This window comes from Oncorhynchus mykiss, chromosome 17 (assembly GCF_013265735.2).
Source record: "Oncorhynchus mykiss isolate Arlee chromosome 17, USDA_OmykA_1.1, whole genome shotgun sequence".
Taxonomy (NCBI): Eukaryota; Metazoa; Chordata; class Actinopteri; order Salmoniformes; family Salmonidae; genus Oncorhynchus; species Oncorhynchus mykiss.
Window position 1 is genome coordinate 5,196,495 of NC_048581.1, and position 18,646 is coordinate 5,215,140.

The 18,646-nt window shown below is 43.6% G+C and overlaps 1 protein-coding gene across 2 annotated transcripts; it reads right to left on the reverse strand.

The window, feature by feature from the left end:
• Positions 1-3,159: 3,159 nt before the first annotated feature.
• LOC110513076 (zinc finger protein 501-like) lies at positions 3,160-15,013 on the reverse strand. 2 transcript variants are annotated; one of them, XM_036948716.1, is made up of 2 exons: positions 14,389-15,013; positions 3,160-4,734 (listed from the first exon to the last, which is right to left on the reverse strand). In XM_036948716.1, the coding sequence occupies exons 1-2, from the start codon at positions 14,792-14,794 to the stop codon at positions 3,932-3,934; spliced, it is 1,209 nt and encodes a 402-aa protein (XP_036804611.1). In that variant the 5' UTR covers positions 14,795-15,013; the 3' UTR covers positions 3,160-3,931. The 2 variants fall into 2 exon arrangements, with proteins under 2 accessions (XP_036804611.1, XP_036804610.1); XM_036948715.1 differs by lacking the exon at positions 3,160-4,734 and adding an exon at positions 7,519-8,927.
• Positions 15,014-18,646: the final 3,633 nt, after the last annotated feature.

Below are 18,646 nucleotides of genomic sequence, written 5' to 3' on the forward strand. Positions count from 1 at the left end.
GGGGCTGAAAATATACTGACGCTCTGGACTGCCGAGGGGCTGAAAATATACTGACGCTCTGGACTGCCGAGGGGCTGAAAATATACTGACGTTCTGGACTGCCGACGGGCTGAAAATATACTGACGCTCTGGACTGCCGACGGGCTGAAAATATACTGACGCTCTGGACTGCCGAGGGGCTGAAAATATACTGACGCTCTGGACTGCCGAGGGGCTGAAAATATACTGACGCTCTGGACTGCCGACGGGCTGAAAATATACTGACGCTCTGGACTGCCGAGGGGCTGAAAATATACTGACGCTCTGGACTGCCGAGGGGCTGAAAATATACTGACGCTCTGGACTGCCGAGGGGCTGAAAATATACTGACGCTCTGGACTGCCGAGGGGCTGAAAATATACTGACGCTCTGGACTGCCGAGGGGCTGAAAATATACTGACGCTCTGGACTGCCGACGGGCTGAAAATATACTGACGCTCTGGACTGCCGACGGGCTGAAAATATACTGACGCTCTGGACTGCCGAGGGGCTGAAAATATACTGACGCTCTGGACTGCCGAGGGGCTGAAAATATACTGACGCTCTGGACTGCCGACGGGCTGAAAATATACTGACGCTCTGGACTGCCGAGGGGCTGAAAATATACTGACGCTCTGGACTGCCGAGGGGCTGAAAATATACTGACGCTCTGGACTGCCGAGGTGCACAGTAGGCCTGGTGCGTGGTACCGGCACTGGTGGTACCGGGCTGGGGACACACACCTCAGGGGGAGTGCGGGGAGGAGGAACAGGGCGTACTAGACCCTGGAGGCGCACTGGAGGCCTGGTGCGTGGTGCTGGCACTGGTGGTACTGGGCTGGTGACACGCACCTCAGGGGGAGTGCGGGGAGGAGGAACAGGACGTACTGGACTGTGGAGGCGCACTGGAGGCCTGGTGCGTGGTGCCAGCACTGGTGGTACCGGGCTGGGGACACACACCTCAGGGGGAGTGCGGGGAGGAGGAACAGGGCGTACTAGACCCTGGAGGCGTACTGGAGGTCTGGAACGTATAGCTGACTCAATTCTGTCCTGGCTGGATGCCCATTCTTGCCCGGCAAATGCGAAGAGCTGGAATAGAGCGCACCGGGCTAGAATAGCGCACTGGAGACACCTTGCGCTCCACCGCATAACACGGTGCCTGACCAGTAACACGCTCCCCACAGTAAGCACGAGGAGTTGGCTCAGGTCTCCAACCTGATTCATGCAATCTCCTCGTGTGCAGCCCCCCAAAAAAATATTGGGGCTGCCTCTCGGGCTTCAGTGCTAGCCGTGTACCCTCATATCGTCGCCTTTCCTCCATTCTCCTGTATTTCTCCTCGTAGTATCGCCGTTCCGCTTTCGCTGCCTCTATCTCCTCCTTAGAAAGGCGATACTCCCCTGGCTGCGTCCAGGGTCCTGTTCCATCCAGTATTTCCTCCCATGCCCATACTGACTGCTCCTCCTGAATACGCTGCTTGGTCCTTCTATGGTGGGTTCTTCTGTAACGGCCGTCGTAAGGAGGAGACCAAGGCAGCGTGGTAAGCGTACATTCTTCTTATAAAAAAAACACTGAACAAACTATCAAAACAACCAAATGAACCGTGAAGCTAATATGCGTAGTGCAGACAGGTAACTAAACATAGACCAAGAACCCACAAAAACCCTAGGCAAAATGGCTACCTAAATATGGTCCCCAATCAGAAACAACGATAAACAGCTGCCTCTGATTGGGAACCAATTCAGGCCACCATAGACATACAATAAACCTAGACATACAAAATCTCTAGAAATTCAAAACCCCTAGAGAAGACAAAACAAACATACCCACCCTAGTCACACCCTGACCTAACCAAAAGAATAAAGGTCAGATAACTAAGGTCAGGGCGTGACAATGTCGTTATTACCAAATAATTCAGGTCCAGTTTTTTTTTTATTATCTCTTTTTCTCTTTTATTTCGAATTGGTAGTTACAGTCTTGTCCCATCACTGCAACTCCTGTGCAGAGAGAGAGGCGAAGGTCGAAAGCCATGCGTCCTCCAAAACACGACCCGCCAAGCCGCACTGCTTCTTGACACACTGCTCATTTAACTTGGAAGCCAACCGCACCAATGTGTCGGAGGAAAGGCAGTACAGCTGGCAACCGAAGCCAGCGTGCATACGCCCGGCCGGCCACAAGGAGTCGCTAGAGCGTGATGGGACAAGGACATCCCAGCCGGCCAAATCTTCCCCTAACCCGATCGATACTGGGCCAATTGTGCACCACCTCATGGGTCTCCCGGTCTCGGCCGGCTGCGACACAGCCCCGGGATCAAACCCGGATCTGTAGTAATGCCTCTAGCACTGATCAGTGCCTGAGACCGCTGTGCCACTCAGGAGGCCCATCCAGTTGCACTTTACTATGAGAAAGAGCCTTCCTAATGCAGAAACGTTGGCGTTATGCCACTTGGCAGCCGTGGCTTCCTCTCAAGCACAGGGTGACATTATGGCCGGCTTGTTTGAGTTGATCAACTTTTATTTTCTCTTCGGTTTGAGGCTTTGGGAGATGTTAGTGTCAATGTAATGGAGCAATATATATGGTGTTGTCTTTAGTTTACCGACATTGCAGAGAATTCTGAGTTCTCTGCGTTTTTTTGTGTGGCTTAATTAATGTGAAAAGTCACTCTGTTAGATGTGACCAGACTATTAAAGTCACTCTGTTAGATGTGACCAGACTAGTAAAGCCACTCTGTTAGATGTGACCAGACTAGTAAAGCCACTCTGTTAGATGTGACCAGACTAGTAAAGCCACTCTGTTAGATGTGACCAGACTAGTAAAGTCACTCTGTTAGATGTGACCAGACTAGTAAAGCCCCTCTGTTAGATGTGACCAGACTATTAAAGTCACTCTGTTAGATGTGACCAGACTAGTAAAGCCACTCTGTTAGATGTGACCAGACTATTAAAGCCCCTCTGTTATAGATGTGACCAGACTAGTAAAGGCACTCTGTTAGATGTGACCAGACTAGTAAAGGCACTCTGTTAGAGATGTTAGATACATATCATCAGAGGACCAGCTATGGAAACAATGGAGCAAATACATCACGTTGAAACGGCACTCAATATTCTGTAGTCTTTGAGGAATGACACGCGCAGACAGGAAACACAGAGTTATAAAATGACCATTTAATATATACATGGAAACTGACTCCATATTCTGTAGTCTTTGAGGAATGACACCAGTGTGAATACATGGAAACTGACTCCATATTCTGTAGTCTTTGAGGAATGACACCAGTGTGTATACATGGAAACTGACTCCATATTCTGTAGTCTTTGAGGAATGACACCAGTGTGAATACATGGAAACTGACTCCATATTCTGTAGTCTTTGAGGAATGACACCAGTGTGAATACATGGAAACTGACTCCATATTCTGTAGTCTTTGAGGAATGACACCAGTGTGTATACATGGAAACTGACTCCATATTCTGTAGTCTTTGAGGAACGACACCAGTGTGTATACATGGAAACTGACTCCATATTCTGTAGTCTTTGAGGAACGACACCAGTGTGTATACATGGAAACGGACTCCATATTCTGCTCATGTTTTTTTTTAAATAAAACATTTATATTTGAGTCCTGCTTTGTCTTCTTTTGATTTCATGTGACAAACAAAAACACAGTCGCAAGCTTATAGTTTCCACCTGATTGGTTTGGTAGAAGACAAAAACGCTGGGCACGCTATGGGGCGTGGGACGTCCTCTACAATAATATGCCTGCTCTAAATTATTTCAGACCAGCAGGTGGCAATAGTGTACACTGTATTGATCAAAGCATTGAGTTATGTACCTATTTTTGACACAAATGTCTGGAAAATCTAAACGCTTGGCTTCCCCGTCACTACTATACCTGTATGTGTTCTTTCATGGCTTTTCAGCAAGCTTCTCTGGGTAAAACCCTTCCCACACTGGGAGCATTGGAAAGGCTTCTCCCGTCTGTGTGTGTGTTATATTCTGTTCTTTCAGGTGCCCTAGCCGGATAAATTACAATAATTTTCACACTGGGGGAAGTGATAAGGCTTCTTCCCTGTATGTGTTGTGTTCTTTCATGACCTTTCAGGCTCCCTATCTGGGTAAAACCTTTTCCACACTGAGAGCATTGGAAAGGCTTCTCCCCTGTGTGTGTTCTGTCATGCTTTTTCAGGCTCCCCATCTGGGTAAAACCCTTTCCACACTGAGCGCATTGGAAAGGCTTTTCTACAGTGTGTGTTCTCTCATGTGATTTTAGAGTACCTGATTGGGCAAACGCCTTTCCACACTGAGAGCATTGGAAAGGCTTCTCTACAGAGTGTGTTCTCTCATGTGATTTCAAGGTACCTGATTGGGTAAAACTCTTACCACAGTGGGAGCAGAGGTAGGGCTTCTCTCCAGTGTGTATTCTTTTATGTTTTTCCAGTTTCCCTAACTGTGTAAAGCTCTTTTCACACTGGGAACAGTGGAAAGGCTTCTCTACGGAGTGTGTTCGCTCGTGTTTTTTGAGGTTACTTGACATGGAGAATCTCTTTCCACACTGGGAGCAGTGGAAAGGCTTTTCTCCTGGGTGCCTCCTCTCATGTGATTTCAGATACCCTAAATGGGTAAAACTCTTTCCACACTGAGAGCAGTGATGTTGTCTTGCTGGGTCTGGTTCCCCTGAAGGACTCTTTTCGCTGTCAAAGTGAGAGTCTGGTCTCTCTCCTGTCAAAGACAAGAGTATTTTGTTAAATAGAGAGACCTGAATAAAACCTCCACATTTTTAAACTGTCTCACTATGAGCTTTAATCCAGTCTAGATCCCTCATTATAAAATGGGTCGTTTGGATCGTGGATGCTGATTGATTGGTAGCTGTTAGTTATTCACGATAATCCACTGGTAATAGCTGTTAACAGTTCCATTTTAATTATCCCTAAACATCCGCTGTAACCTGTAATAACCTGTAATAACCTGTGGGGACGGGGTCTATATAACCTGTAATAACCTGTGGGTCCGGGGTCTATATAACCTGTAATAACCTGTGGGTCCGGGGTCTATATAACCTGTAATAACCTGTGGGGCCAGTGTCTATATAACCTGTAATAACCTGTGGGGCCGGGGTCTATATAACCTGTAATAACCTGTGGGGCCGGGGTCTATATAACCTGTAATAACCTGTAATAACCTGTGGGGCCAGGGTCTATATAACCTGTAATAACCTGTAATAACCTGTGGGTCCGGAGTCTATATAACCTGTAATAACCTGTGGGCCCGGGGTCTATATAACCTGTAATAACCTGTGGGGCCGGAGTCTATATAACCCGAAATAACCTGTAATAACCTGTAATAACCTGTGGGTCCGGAGTCTATATAACCTGTAATAACCTGTGGGCCCGGGGTCTATATAACCTGTAATAACCTGTGGGGCCGGAGTCTATATAACCCGAAATAACCTGTAATAACCTGTAATAACCTGTGGGTCCGGAGTCTATATAACCTGTAATAACCTGTGGGCCCGGGGTCTATATAACCTGTAATAACCTGTGGGGCCGGGGTCTATATAACCCGAAATAACCTGTAATAACCTGTGGGACCAGTGTCTATATAACCTGTAATAACCTGTAATAACCTGTGGGGCCATAGATTTAGACATGAGCTGGTGGTAATAATATGTTATATGACGTGGTATCATAGAGATTTCAATCAGATCAGTCTGTTTTCCCTTATAGCTAAAAACCTAAGAACTTAAAGATTTTTGTTGCCCCCCCCCCCCCCCCCCACACACTCATGTAGCTTTAAAGGTTGGCTTTGGGCACAAGAAAAACAGTCCAACTCCACCTCTCAATTTTCTAACAGAAATGGGATGTGCCTTTCGTGGTTCAGCGTTGTATCATTCTGTTCTTGCGCGCCGCGACCGACGGACCTAGTTCGTAAACTAAAGGGGTCTACCGACAATACGCAAACAGGGCGGAAGGAGCTTATCGCAGTGTTGCAATGTCGTTTTTCCTTACAAAGGGGGCGGCTTCTTGTAAGACGCCTCGTCATTCCAAGCAGTTTTTTTTTTCTACCTGGAAATTGACACCCGTTCCTTGTGAAGATTGAGGGACGGCATTGAGAGAGTTTAGCAACGGAAGTCCCGCCCCTGTGTCTACATCACGTTTTTTCCGGTATCCCTTCTGGTGTAAACACAGATGGACGTTCTGCTTCTTTGCTTCTACTACGTACCAGTGGCGGGAGAAGTACCCAATTGTCAAACTTGAGTAAAAGTAAAGATAACTTATTCATAAGTCGCCCAGTAAAATACTACTTGAGTAAAATAATCGTTTTAAAAAAAACTTACTGTAATTTCAAAAATATACTTGTGTTTCAAAAGTAAAAGTATAAATAATTTCACATTCCTAATATTTAGCAAACCAGACAACAGGATGTTCATTTGTATTTGTTTTTTATTTACGGATAGCCAGGGGCTAAATTCAACACTCAAGACATCATTTACAAATGAAGCATTTGTGTTTTGTGAGTCTGCCTGATAAGAGGCAGGAGGGATGACCAGGGATGTTCGCTTGATGTGCTTGCCAGGGGCTAAATTCAACACTCAAGACATCATTTACAAATGAAGCATTTGTGTTTTGTGAGTCTGCCTGATAAGAGGCAGGAGGGATGACCAGGGATGTTCTCTTGATGTGCTTGAATTGGAAAATGTTCCTGCTGCTAAGCATTCATCATCGTGTAACAAGTACTTTTGGGGAAAATGTATGCAGTAAAAATGACATGTTTTTCTTTAGGAACGGAGTGGAGTAAAAGTTGTCAAAAAAATCTATAGTGAAGTAAAGTACAAGTAGCCAATAAAACGACTTAAGTAAAAATATTTTCAAATAGAAGACAACTCAGAAGACCTCTAGTGATGTTCTGACTGACATGTGATCTACCTTCCACCCACCCACTCAGAAGACCTCTAGTGATGTTCTGACTGACATGTGATCTACCTTCCACCCACCCACTCAGAAGACCTCTAGTGATGTTCTGACTGACATGTGATCTACCTTCCACCCACCCACTCAGAAGACCTCTAGTGATGTTCTGACTGACATGTGATCTACCTTCCACCCACCCACTCAGAAGACCTCTAGTGATGTTCTGACTGACATGTGATCTACCTTCCACCCACCCACTCAGAAGACCTCTAGTGATGTTCTGACTGACATGTGATCTACCTTCCACCCACCCACTCAGAAGACCTCTAGTGATGTTCTGACTGACATGTGATCTACCTTCCACCCACCCACTCAGAAGACCTCTAGTGATGTTCTGACTGACATGTGATCTACCTTCCACCCACCCACTCAGAAGACCTCTAGTGATGTTCTGACTGACTGACATGTGATCTACCATCCATTCACCACCTCAGAAGACCTCTAGTGATGTTCTGACTGACACGCTGTAAACCAAACAACTAAACGTCCTGAGGTTTTAAGGTCAGAATCAAGAAATACACACAATATTCATCCATTTTATAATTTACATTTTATAATATCCAAATCATATCATGAACATGTAAGGTGTCTTACATGTATCCAACATATCAAAGTGTAGAATCAAAATCAAATACATTTTAAAAGTGTAATCTGATTTTAGACATAATCCTGTGTCAGAAACTAAAACAGGCCTATTCTAGAGAATGATTTCATGTAAACAATATGATTTAATGTGGCATAAAACAACAGTCAAACATCAGTCAGAACACAGTGACTCATCAGAACACAGTGACTCATCAGAACACAGTGACTCATCGGAACACAGTGACTCATCGGAACACTATTCTATTCTATTCTATGATGTGATTTCAGGTCTTCTGTGTGTATTTTTTATTTAACAACCTGATATTCATTACGCAATGGGAACATGGGTACACACATCGCCAGAGTGTTTTCTCTTCTTATGTTTGCGCAGACTTCCTAAATGGAAAAAATCATTTCCACACAGGGAGCAATGGTAAGGTATCTCTCCTGTGTGTGTTCGCTCATGTAATTTTAGGTCATGTGATTGTGAAAATCTCTTTCTACAATGGGCACAGGGGTAAGGCTTTTCTCCTGTGTGTGTCCTCTCATGTGATTTTAGGTCCTGTGATCGTGAAAATCTCTTTCCACAATTTGCACAGGGGTAAGGCTTTTCTCCTGTGTGTATTCTATTATGTTTGTTCAGGCTCCCTGACTGTGTAAAACTCTTTTCACACTGGGAGCAGTGGTATGGTTTCTCCCCCGTGTGTGTCCTCTCGTGTGATTTTAGATCCTGTGATCCTGAAAATCTCTTTGGACAATAGGCACAGGGATAAGGCTTTTCTCCTGTGTGTATTCTATTATGTTTGTTCAGGCTCCCTAACTGGGTAAAACTCTTTTCACACTGGGTGCAGTGGTATGGTTTCTCCCCTGTGTGTATCCTCTCGTGTGATTTTAGTTGCTGTGATCGTAAAAATCTCTTTCCACACTGGGAACATTGGAAAGACTTTTCTCCTGAGTGTTTCCTTTCATGCTCTTTCAGGCTTCCTAACTGGGTAAAACTCTTTCCACACAAGGAGCAGTGGTATGGTCTCTCCCCTGTGTGTGTCCTCTCGTGCTCCTTCAGCTTATCTGACGACCTAAAATTATTTCCACAATGGGAACAGCGGTAAGGCTTTTCTCCTGTGTGTATTCGATTATGTTTGTTCAGGCTCCATAACTGGGTAAAACTCTTTCCACACTGGGAGCAGAGAAAAGGTTTCTCCCTTGTGTGTGTCCTCTGATGTATTTTAAGGTACCGTGACAACTTAAAACTCTTATTACACTGGGAGCAGTCGAGTCGTCTCACTGGTTTGGGAGTCTCTGGGTCTGGTTCCCCTGAAGCACTCTTACTGCTGTCAGAGTGAGAGTCTGGTCTCTCTCCTGCCAAAGACAGAGTATTTGGTTAAGCAGAGAGACCTGAATAAAACCCCCACATGATAAAACTGTCTTCCTATGAGGTTTTAATCTAGACTCATTATAAACCGTACATTTGGATCTTTGATGCCGATTGGTTAAAAGCCGTTAGTTAGTCCCAATACTACCCGGGTAATGGCTATTAACAGTTCCATTTGAATCATTCCTACACATCCATTGTCCCACAGCCCAGCCAGGCCATTTATAAACTAATCTCCACTGTCCCACAGCCCAGCCAGGCAATTCATAAACTAATCTCCACTGTCCCACAGCCCAGCCAGGCCATTTATAAACTAATCTTCACTGTCCCACAGCCCAGCCAGGCAATTCATAAACTAATCTCCACTGTCCCACAGCCTAGCCAGGCAATTCATAAACTAATCTCCACTGTCCCACAGCCTAGCCAGGCAATTCATAAACTAATCTCCACTGTCCCACAGCCCAGCCAGGCCATTTATAAACTAATCTCCACTGTCCCACAGCCCAGCCAGGCAATTCATAAACTAATCTCCACTGTCCCACAGCCTAGCCAGGCAATTCATAAACTAATCTCCACTGTCCCACAGCCTAGCCAGGCAATTCATAAACTAATCTCCACTGTCCCACAGCCCAGCCAGGCAATTCATAAACTAATCTCCACTGTCCCACAGCCTAGCCAGGCAATTCATAAACTAATCTCCACTGTCCCACAGCCTAGCCAGGCAATTCATAAACTAATCTCCACTGTCCCACAGCCTAGCCAGGCAATTTATAAACTAATCTCCACTGTCCCACAGCCCAGACAGGAAATTCTCTCCACTGGGGAAAAAAAAGCATCTAGACATTATTACCCCATGCTTCTAGTGAAATATTTGGTTTGTAACAGAAGGGACTTGTTCAAACCCGCCTCTCTGCATTTCAAATAAAAGAAAATACGTATTCTGGTGATTTATTATTCAATAGAAATGTCAGAAGTCGTTTTCACATAACGTTTATACAGTATTGTCTGAACTGAGAATCAAATATGCTTCACAAAAAAATAACATAGTAGCTGTGGCAGAATAAATATTTTGAAAGGGTGAATATTTCTGCATCTATCAGTGCCATCAGGTGATGTGTTCATGTAAACATGATTGTTAGAGCCATTTTTGTATCAGAAAGATATTTTGTCTAGGGATACAAATTTAGATTAATTTTGATGCCGACTAACCAACCCTCATTAAGCGGTTAACAAACGGTCAACAAAAAAAATCCAAACAGTAAAATGATGTGACCAACAGAAAATACTATCAGAGATCTGTATATTATGACAAGATTCTCAAGTCTTTGCCCTAACAATGGGAGTTGTCCCAACGGCGTGAAGGCAGCCGACAAGTTCAGGTCCAAAATAAGCCGATAGAAACGCATTGGGCATATTTTGACGAGAGTGAAACCTCTCGCTTCACTTCTTCCACTTCTTCCTCTCTGATGCTATTGTGACGGAAAATGTTGTTTGTGCTTTTCTAATAACCAATGTATGTGTTCATGTAAGCGACTGATTGAACGAATCCTCACTATCGGCGTCTGCAATTTGGCAATATGCTCAGACCCTTGTTTTGAGAACGAAAGGGATATCTCAGTTTCAAGGTCTCAGCTTGGAGAGAAGAAGTCTCGTGGGGGTATTAGTCTGTCACATGCATGAACCAAACGTTAATAATGAATAAACTGTGAATGATGAATAAGCTAAATCATGCAAATATAACTTGTTAGCAGTATATAAGAGATCTAACAGGACTGCCCCGGAGGAGCTCCCTGCAGGCCGGCACTTTATTCATTTCAGTTTGACTGTGACCTCTCCAGCTTGGTGTTAATAAACAACGATTTATTTCAGTTTGACTGTGACCTCTCCAGCTTGGTGTTAATAAACAATGATTCATTTCAGTTTGACTGTAATTTTGGCCCATTCCTCCATGCAGATCTCCTCGAGAGCAGTGATGTTTTGGGGCTGTTGCTGGGCTACACAGACTTTCAACTCCCTCCAAAGATTTTCTATGGGGTTGAGATCTGGAGACTGGCTAGGCCACTCCAGGACCTTGAAATGCTTCTTACGAAGCCACTCCTTCGTTGCCTGGGCGGTGTGTTTGGGATCATTGTCATGCATTGTCATGCTGAAAGACCCAGCCACGTTTCATCTTCAATGCCCTTGCTGATGGAAGGAGGTTTTCACTCAAAATCTCACAACACATGGCCCCATTCATTCTTTCCTTTACACGGATCAGTCGTCCTGGTCCCTTTGCAGAAAAACAGCCCCAAAGCATGATGTTTCCACCCCCATACTTCACAGTAGGTATGGTGTTCTTTGGATGCAACTCAGCATTCTTTGTCCTCCAAACACGACAAGTTGAGTTTTGGTTTCATCTGACCATATGATAATTCTCCCAATCTTCTGGATCATCCAAATGCTCTCTAGCAAACTTCAGACGGGCCTGGACATGTACTGGCTTAAGCAGGGGGACACGTCTGGCAGTGCAGGATTTAAGTCCCTGGCGGCGTAGTGTGTTACTGATGGTAGGCTTTGTTACTTTGGTCCCAGCTCTCTGCAGGTCATTCACTAGGTCCCCCCGTGGGGTTCTGGGATTTTTGCCCACCGTTCTTGTGATCATTTTGACCCCACGGGGTGAGATCTTGCATGGAGTCCCAGATCGAGGGAAATTATCAGTGGTCTTGCATGTCTTCCATTTCCTAATAATTGCTCCCACAGTTGATTTCTTCAAACCAAGCTGCTTACCTATTGCAGATTCAGTCTTCCCAGCCTGGTGCAGGTCTACAATTTGGTTTCTGGTGTCCTCCTTTGACAGCTCAGGTCTTGGCCATAGTGGAGTTTGGAGTGTGACTGTTTGAGGTTGTGGACAGGTGTCTTTTATACTGATAACAAGTTCAAACAGGTGCCATTAATACAGGTAACAAGTGGAGGACAGAGGAGCCTCTTAAAGAAGAAGTTACAGGTCTGTGAGAGCCAGAAATCTTGCTTGTTTGTAGGTGACCAAATACTTATTTTCCACCATAATTTGCAAATAAATTCATTAAAAATCCTACAATGTGATTTTCTGGAATTTTTTTCTCATTTTGTCTGTCATAGTTGAAGTGTACCTATGATGAAGATTACAGGCCTCTCTCATCTTTTTAAGTGGGAGAACTTGCACAATTGGTGGCTGACTAAATACTTTTTTGCCCCACTGTATATATCCATACTGCCATTAATTTGTATGGGTTACCTCCAGATGAAGGGGTCGTAGAGCAAAACAGAAGAAAAGAGTCTCCCTTTTCCATAGAAAAGGTCATTGTAGTTTTGAAGGCCACACCGTTCGGACGCTACAGACGTTTTAATGAGAAGATCTATTTTCAGGATGTCTTTTTTTTACGTTGCTGCTACTGTTTATTATCTATGCATAGTCATTTTACCCCTACCTACATGTCCATATTACCTCAATTACCTCGACTAACCTGTACCCCAGCACATTGACTCGGTACCGGTACTCATTGTATATAGCCTCCACATTGACTCTGTACTGGTACCCCCTGTATATAGCCTCCACATTGACTCTGTACCGGTACCCCCTGTATATAGCCTCCACATTAACTCTGTACTGGTTCCCCCTGTATATAGCCTCCACATTGACTCTGTACTGGTACCTCCTGTATATAGCCTCCACATTGACTCTGTACTGGTACCCCCTGTATATAGCCTCCACATTGACTCTGTACTGGTACCTCCTGTATATAGCCTCCACATTGACTATGTACTGGTACCCCCTGTATATAGCTTCCACATTGACTCTGTACAGGTACCTCCTGTATATAGCCTCCACATTGACTCTGTACTGGTACCTCCTGTATATAGCCTCCACATTGACCCTGTACTGGTACCTCCTGTATATAGCCTCCACATTGACTCTGTACTGGTACCTCCTGTATATAGCCTCCACATTGACTCTGTACTGGTACCCCCTGTATATAGCCTCCACATTGACTCTGTACTGGTACCTCCTGTATATAGCCTCCACATTGACTCTGTACTGGTACCTCCTGTATATAGTCTCCACATTGACTCTGTACTGGTACCCCCTGTATTTAGCCTCCACATTGACTCTGTACTGGTACCTCCTGTATATAGCCTCCACATTGACTCTGTACTGGTACCTCCTGTATATAGCCTCCACATTGACTCGGTACCGGTACCCCCTGTATATAGCCTCCACATTGACTCTGTACTGGTACCTCCTGTATATAGCCTCCACATTGACTCGGTACCGGTACTCATTGTATATAGCCTCCACATTGTTATTTTATTGTTGATCATTTATTTTATTTTTTTACTTTAGTTTATTTAGTCAATATTTTTCTTAACTCCTATTTTTCTTCAAACTGAATTGTTGGTTAATAAGGGGCTTGTAAAGTAATCATTTCACTGTAAGGTCTACCTACACCTGCTGTATTCGGCAAATGTGACAAATAACATGTGATTTGTAGCTCGGCCATCTTCCACAGCAGTTGAGGAAGGCCAAAATAGGCAGATGAAGTGGATTGAGACTCAGCCCAACATCGGCAGATGAGGTGGATTGAGACTCAGCCCAACATTGGCAGATGAGGTGGATTGAGACTCAGCCCAACATAGGCAGATGATGTGGATTGAGACTCAGCCCAACATAGGCAGATGATGTGGATTGAGACTCAGCCCAACATCGGCAGATGAGGTGGATTAGATGAGGTGGATTGAGACTCAGCCCAACATCGGCAGATGAGGTGGATTAGATGAGGTGGATTGAGACTCAGCCCAACATAGGCAGATGAGGTGGATTAGATGAGGTGGATTGAGACAGCCCAACATAGGCAGATGAGGTGGATTGAGACTCAGCCCAACATCGGCAGATGAGGTGGATTGAGACTCAGCCCAACATCGGCAGATGAGGTGGATTGAGACTCAGCCCAACATCGGCAGATGAGGTGGATTAGATGTTGCATCCCAATATCTCCAGTTTAAACTGACGGATTCTGATGGGGATTATTTTTTTTTATGTTACTTAGATTGGTGCACGTCAGAGTACTATTAAGGATTTTAAATAACCTCTGTGGTAATTTTTTTTTTTTTTTTTTACATTTCATCCAGATCAAAATTATCCTTCATTGTCTTGATTCTGTCCTCTTCATCATTTGAAGTAAGACATGAGATGATTTTCGCTTTTTTTGTGTGATGTCAAGCATAGACACTGAACAAAGACACTACAGAAAGAGATATTCACATGTTTACAAATGTTAACGTTTTGTTGGCCGCCCCCGTCTCTTTGTAGCTTTAGCGATTCCTACAGTACAGAACTATTAACGTGTAGAACTTCAGTAAATACCCCTTTAAAACCACACATCGGTTCAACAACTGCAGAGTTTGTACCCCAGTGTTTAAGATATTACTCACTGTTGTTAATCAGATCTCCTGTCTCCTCTTCTTCTTCTTCCTCCTCCTCCTCCAATGTGACAGTAATCTCCCCCACTTCCTTCATTCCAAAAATGTCTTCCTCTTCTTTCACTGTGACAGTCATCTCCTCTTTCTCTTCCTCCTCTTCTTTTACTGTAACATCCTCCTCCTCTTTCACTCTGAACGAGTCTTCCTCTTCTTTCACGGTAACGTCTTTCTCTTCTTCTTTCACTGTAACAGCCTCATCCTCTACTTTTACGGTGACATCCTCTTCTTCCTTCTCCTCTTTCACGACAATGTTCAGCCCCAGAGTTTCTTTCTCCGTCCAGCAGATCACCTCTTTAGAAGTGGGGGAGTCGTTTAGTGAGCTCATGGTTGGGATGTTAGCTAGATAGCTAGTTAGCATTAGTGACTAGACTAGCACTACTGCTAATTTACTCAGCCAGTTAGCTAACAACAACGTAAATATTATATTCAATTTGGTAACTAACTAGTAGATACTACAAGTGTGTTTAAAACACTGTGGCTAATATACACCGAAAGCGTTTAAAGAGCTGAATGTTTTCGCTTATGACTGCTAAAAGCTACGGAGGTGGATAACTCGACGTTCTTGAAGAAGCGTCCCGTCCATTAGAATATACGTCACACTGGCAGCATTGCCTGAAAAAAGGCACATCGCCATCTGCTGGGTGGGAGGGTAACAGTCAAGGGAAATGTTTATTTTATTTTGAGACAAAAGGTAGGTTTTCATTTATTTTATTATATATCTATATGTATATATAAGCAGTCCAAACTGCTCCTACACGGTGTAACAGTACTGAGTAGGTCCAAACTGCTCCTACACGGTGTAACAGTACTGAGTAGGTCCAAACTGCTCAATCATGGTGTAACAATACATCATGTAGATGTATATAATGAACAGACTAGGTCTATACTGCTCCTACATGGTGTACCAATACATCATGTAGATGTATATAATGAACAGACTAGGTCTATACTGCTCCTACCAATACATCATGTAGATGCAGAGTTGAAGTCGGAAGTTTACAGACACCTTAGCCAAATACATTTATACTCAGTTTTTCAAAATTCCTGACATTTAATCCTAGTAAAAATCCCCTGTCTTGTGTCAGTTTGGATCACCACTTTATTTTAAGAATGTGAAATGTCAGAATAATAGTAGAGAGAATTATTTATTTCAGCTTTTATTTCTTTCATCACATTCCCAGTGGGTCAGAAGTTTACATTACACTTAATTAGAATTCGGTTGCATTGTTTAACTTGGGTCAAACATTTTGGGTAGCCTTCCACAGGCTTCCCACAATAAGTTGGGTGAATTTTGACCCATTCCTCCTGACAGAGCTGGTGTAAGTAAGTCAGGTTTGTAAAGGCCTCCTTGCTCGCACACGCTTTTTCAGTTCTTCCAACAAATTTTCCATGGGCTTGAGGTCAAGGCTTTGTGCCTCTCCAGTACCTTGACTTTGTTGTCCTTAAGCCATTTTGCCACAACTTTGGAACCCATTTGCAATCAAGCTTTAACTTCCTGACTGATATCTTGAGATGTTGCTTTAATATATCCACAAAATGTTCCCTCCTCATGATGCCATCTATTTTGTGAAGTGCACCAGTCCCTCCTGCAGCAAAGCACCCCCACAACATGATACTGCCAACCCCGTGCTTCATGGTTGGGATGGTGTTCTTCGGCTTGCAAGCCAAAGAACAGAGTAAAACGTCAATTTGGGACTCGATATAGGACTCGTTTTACTGTGGAAATAGATACTTTTGTACCTGTTTCCTCCAGCATCTTCACAAGGTCCTTTGCTGTTGTTCTGGGATTGATTTCCACTTTTCGCACCAAATTACATTAATCTCTAGGAGACAGAACACATCTCTTTCCTGAGCGGTATGACGGCTGCGTGGTCCCACGTGTTTATACTTGCGTACTATTTGTACAGATGAACGTGGAACCTTCAGGCGTTTGGAAATTGCTCCCAAGGATGAACCAGACTTGTGGACGTCTACAATTTGGCTGATTTCTTTTGAGTTTGAGTTTGATGGTAGACCTTGAAATACATCCACAGGTACACCTCCAATTGACACAAATTATGTCAGTTAGCCTATCAGAAGCTTCTGAAGCTATGACATTTTCTGGAATTTTCCAAGCTGTTTAAATGCACAGTCAACTTTGTGTATGTCAACTTCTGGCCCACTGGAATTGTGATACAGTGAATTATAAGTGAAATAATATGTCGGGAAACAATTGTTGTAAAAATTACTTGTGTCATTATGCACAAAGTAGATGTCCTAACCGACTTGCCAAAACTATAGTTTGTTAAACAATACATTTGTGGAGTGATTGAAAAACGAGTTTTAATGACTCCAACCTAAGTGTCTGTAACCTTCCGACTTCAGCTGTAGATTCGACCCATTTCAAATAAGCAAATATGCTTTCCAAACATGGCAGAAGGCAATCTAAAACAATGTAGTTAGAAGCTCTGGTTGGGCGCTATCAACTAGTGTCTGTGATGAACTCGTAGTCTCTTCTTCCAATCACAAGCAGTTTCCTTTACACATTTTAATTAATACTTTGCCATCCTCTGGGAATATATTACATATTGTTGTATTAGGTTTTCACCCAAATAAATTCAATTCAATTCAAAGCTGAGTGACGTCGAGGCATAAATGTTAAGTCCAGTGTAGATTTATGAATGTATCTGCAACATACAGTATGTCATATAATATTACCTAGGTCTACCTTTATAAATGTTAGGTCCAGTGTACATTTATGAATGAAGCATGGTGGTGGCAGCATCATGCTGTGGGGGTGTTAATTATGTCATATCATATTACCTTGGTCTACCTTTATAAATGTTTGGTCCAGTGTAGATTTATGAATGAAGCATGGTGGTGGCAGCATCATGCTGTGGGGGTGTTAATTATGTCATATAATATTTATAAACGTTAAGTCCAGTGTACCTGTAACATGTCATATAATATTACCTAGGTCAAAGGACACATCGGGAGGAAACCCTGGCACCATCCCTATGGGGAAGCATGGTGGTGGCAGCATCATGCTGTGGGGTGTTAATCAGCAGCAGGTACTGGGAGACTAGTCAGGATCGAGGCAAAGATGAACGGAGCAAAGTTCAGGACCTCAGACTGCGCTACACCCACAATAACATCTGCTAAACACGTGTATGTGACCAATTACATTTGATTTGAAAGTGCTGAGTAAAGGGTCTGAATACTCATGTCAATGTAATAAATTAGCAAACATTTCCAAAAACATGTTTTTGATATGTCATTATGATATGGAGTGTAGATTGATGACAGGGAAAAAACAATTGAATACATTTTAGAATAATGCTGTAACGTAACAAAATGTGGAAAAAGTCAAAGGGTCTGACTACTTTCCGAAGGCCCTGTATTTAACATTATTAATGTGACCAGTGATTCCATGTCCATGTAAATAGATAGGGCAGCAGCCTCTAAGGTGCAGGGTGGAGGAACCGGGTGGTTGCCGGCTAGTATATGTATGTATATAACATGTCTCCGATCCATTGGCCTAAATAGCGCCCTGTCAAATCAATATGTACTTTGATGTATGACACGACATACCAAAATCAGGACAGGTGAAAGGAAAATGGACAATATGGAATGAAGGCTTCCTACTGTTCGGTAGTTTCACTCCGTGGACTAAATTGTCATGATAATCAGTGTTTTCAAGTTTGTATTTGTACATTTTGGACGAGCTGATCCTAGCGGAGTAGAAGGAAATACTTCTGTATTTCCCGCTGTTTTTTTTTCTTATTTTTTGTAAATAGGCTCAAGATAACTACTTATGAACTTGGGGAATGGATCTTCGGAGCTTAAATACCCCCCAAAACTGTTTTAAGCCTTTGTCAGGATCTGAGGGGTATACTATGAAACAAGCTAGATCTACTCAAGGTTACTGTATGAAGCTAGCTAGCTTCAGTTAGCTTCACATTCTAGCTCAGGCTATATCCGTATTATGAAGGTGGATATTGATAGTGCACTCGTTGCTTACTCAAGCCTGTCACGCCCTGATCTGTTTCACCTGTCCTTGTCTCCACCCACCTCCAGGTGTCGCCCATCTTCCCAATTATCTCCTGTGTATTTATACCCGTGTTCTCTGTCTGGTTGTTGCCAGTTCGTCTTGTTCATTCAAGCTTACCAGCGATTTTCCTGTCCTCTGTGCCGTTGCTCATCTTCCTGGTTTTTGTACCCGCCCGCCGAT

Bases quoted from the DNA above. Each gene is read 5' to 3' on its own strand.
- LOC110513076 (XM_036948715.1), bottom strand. From the start codon at position 14,794: ATGCTAACTAGCTATCTAGCTAACATCCCAACCATGAGCTCACTAAAC. The intron at 8,928-14,388 runs GTGAGTAATATC...TGTCTTTGGCAG, and splicing joins AGGAGATCTGATTAACAACA to GAGAGAGACCAGACTCTCAC.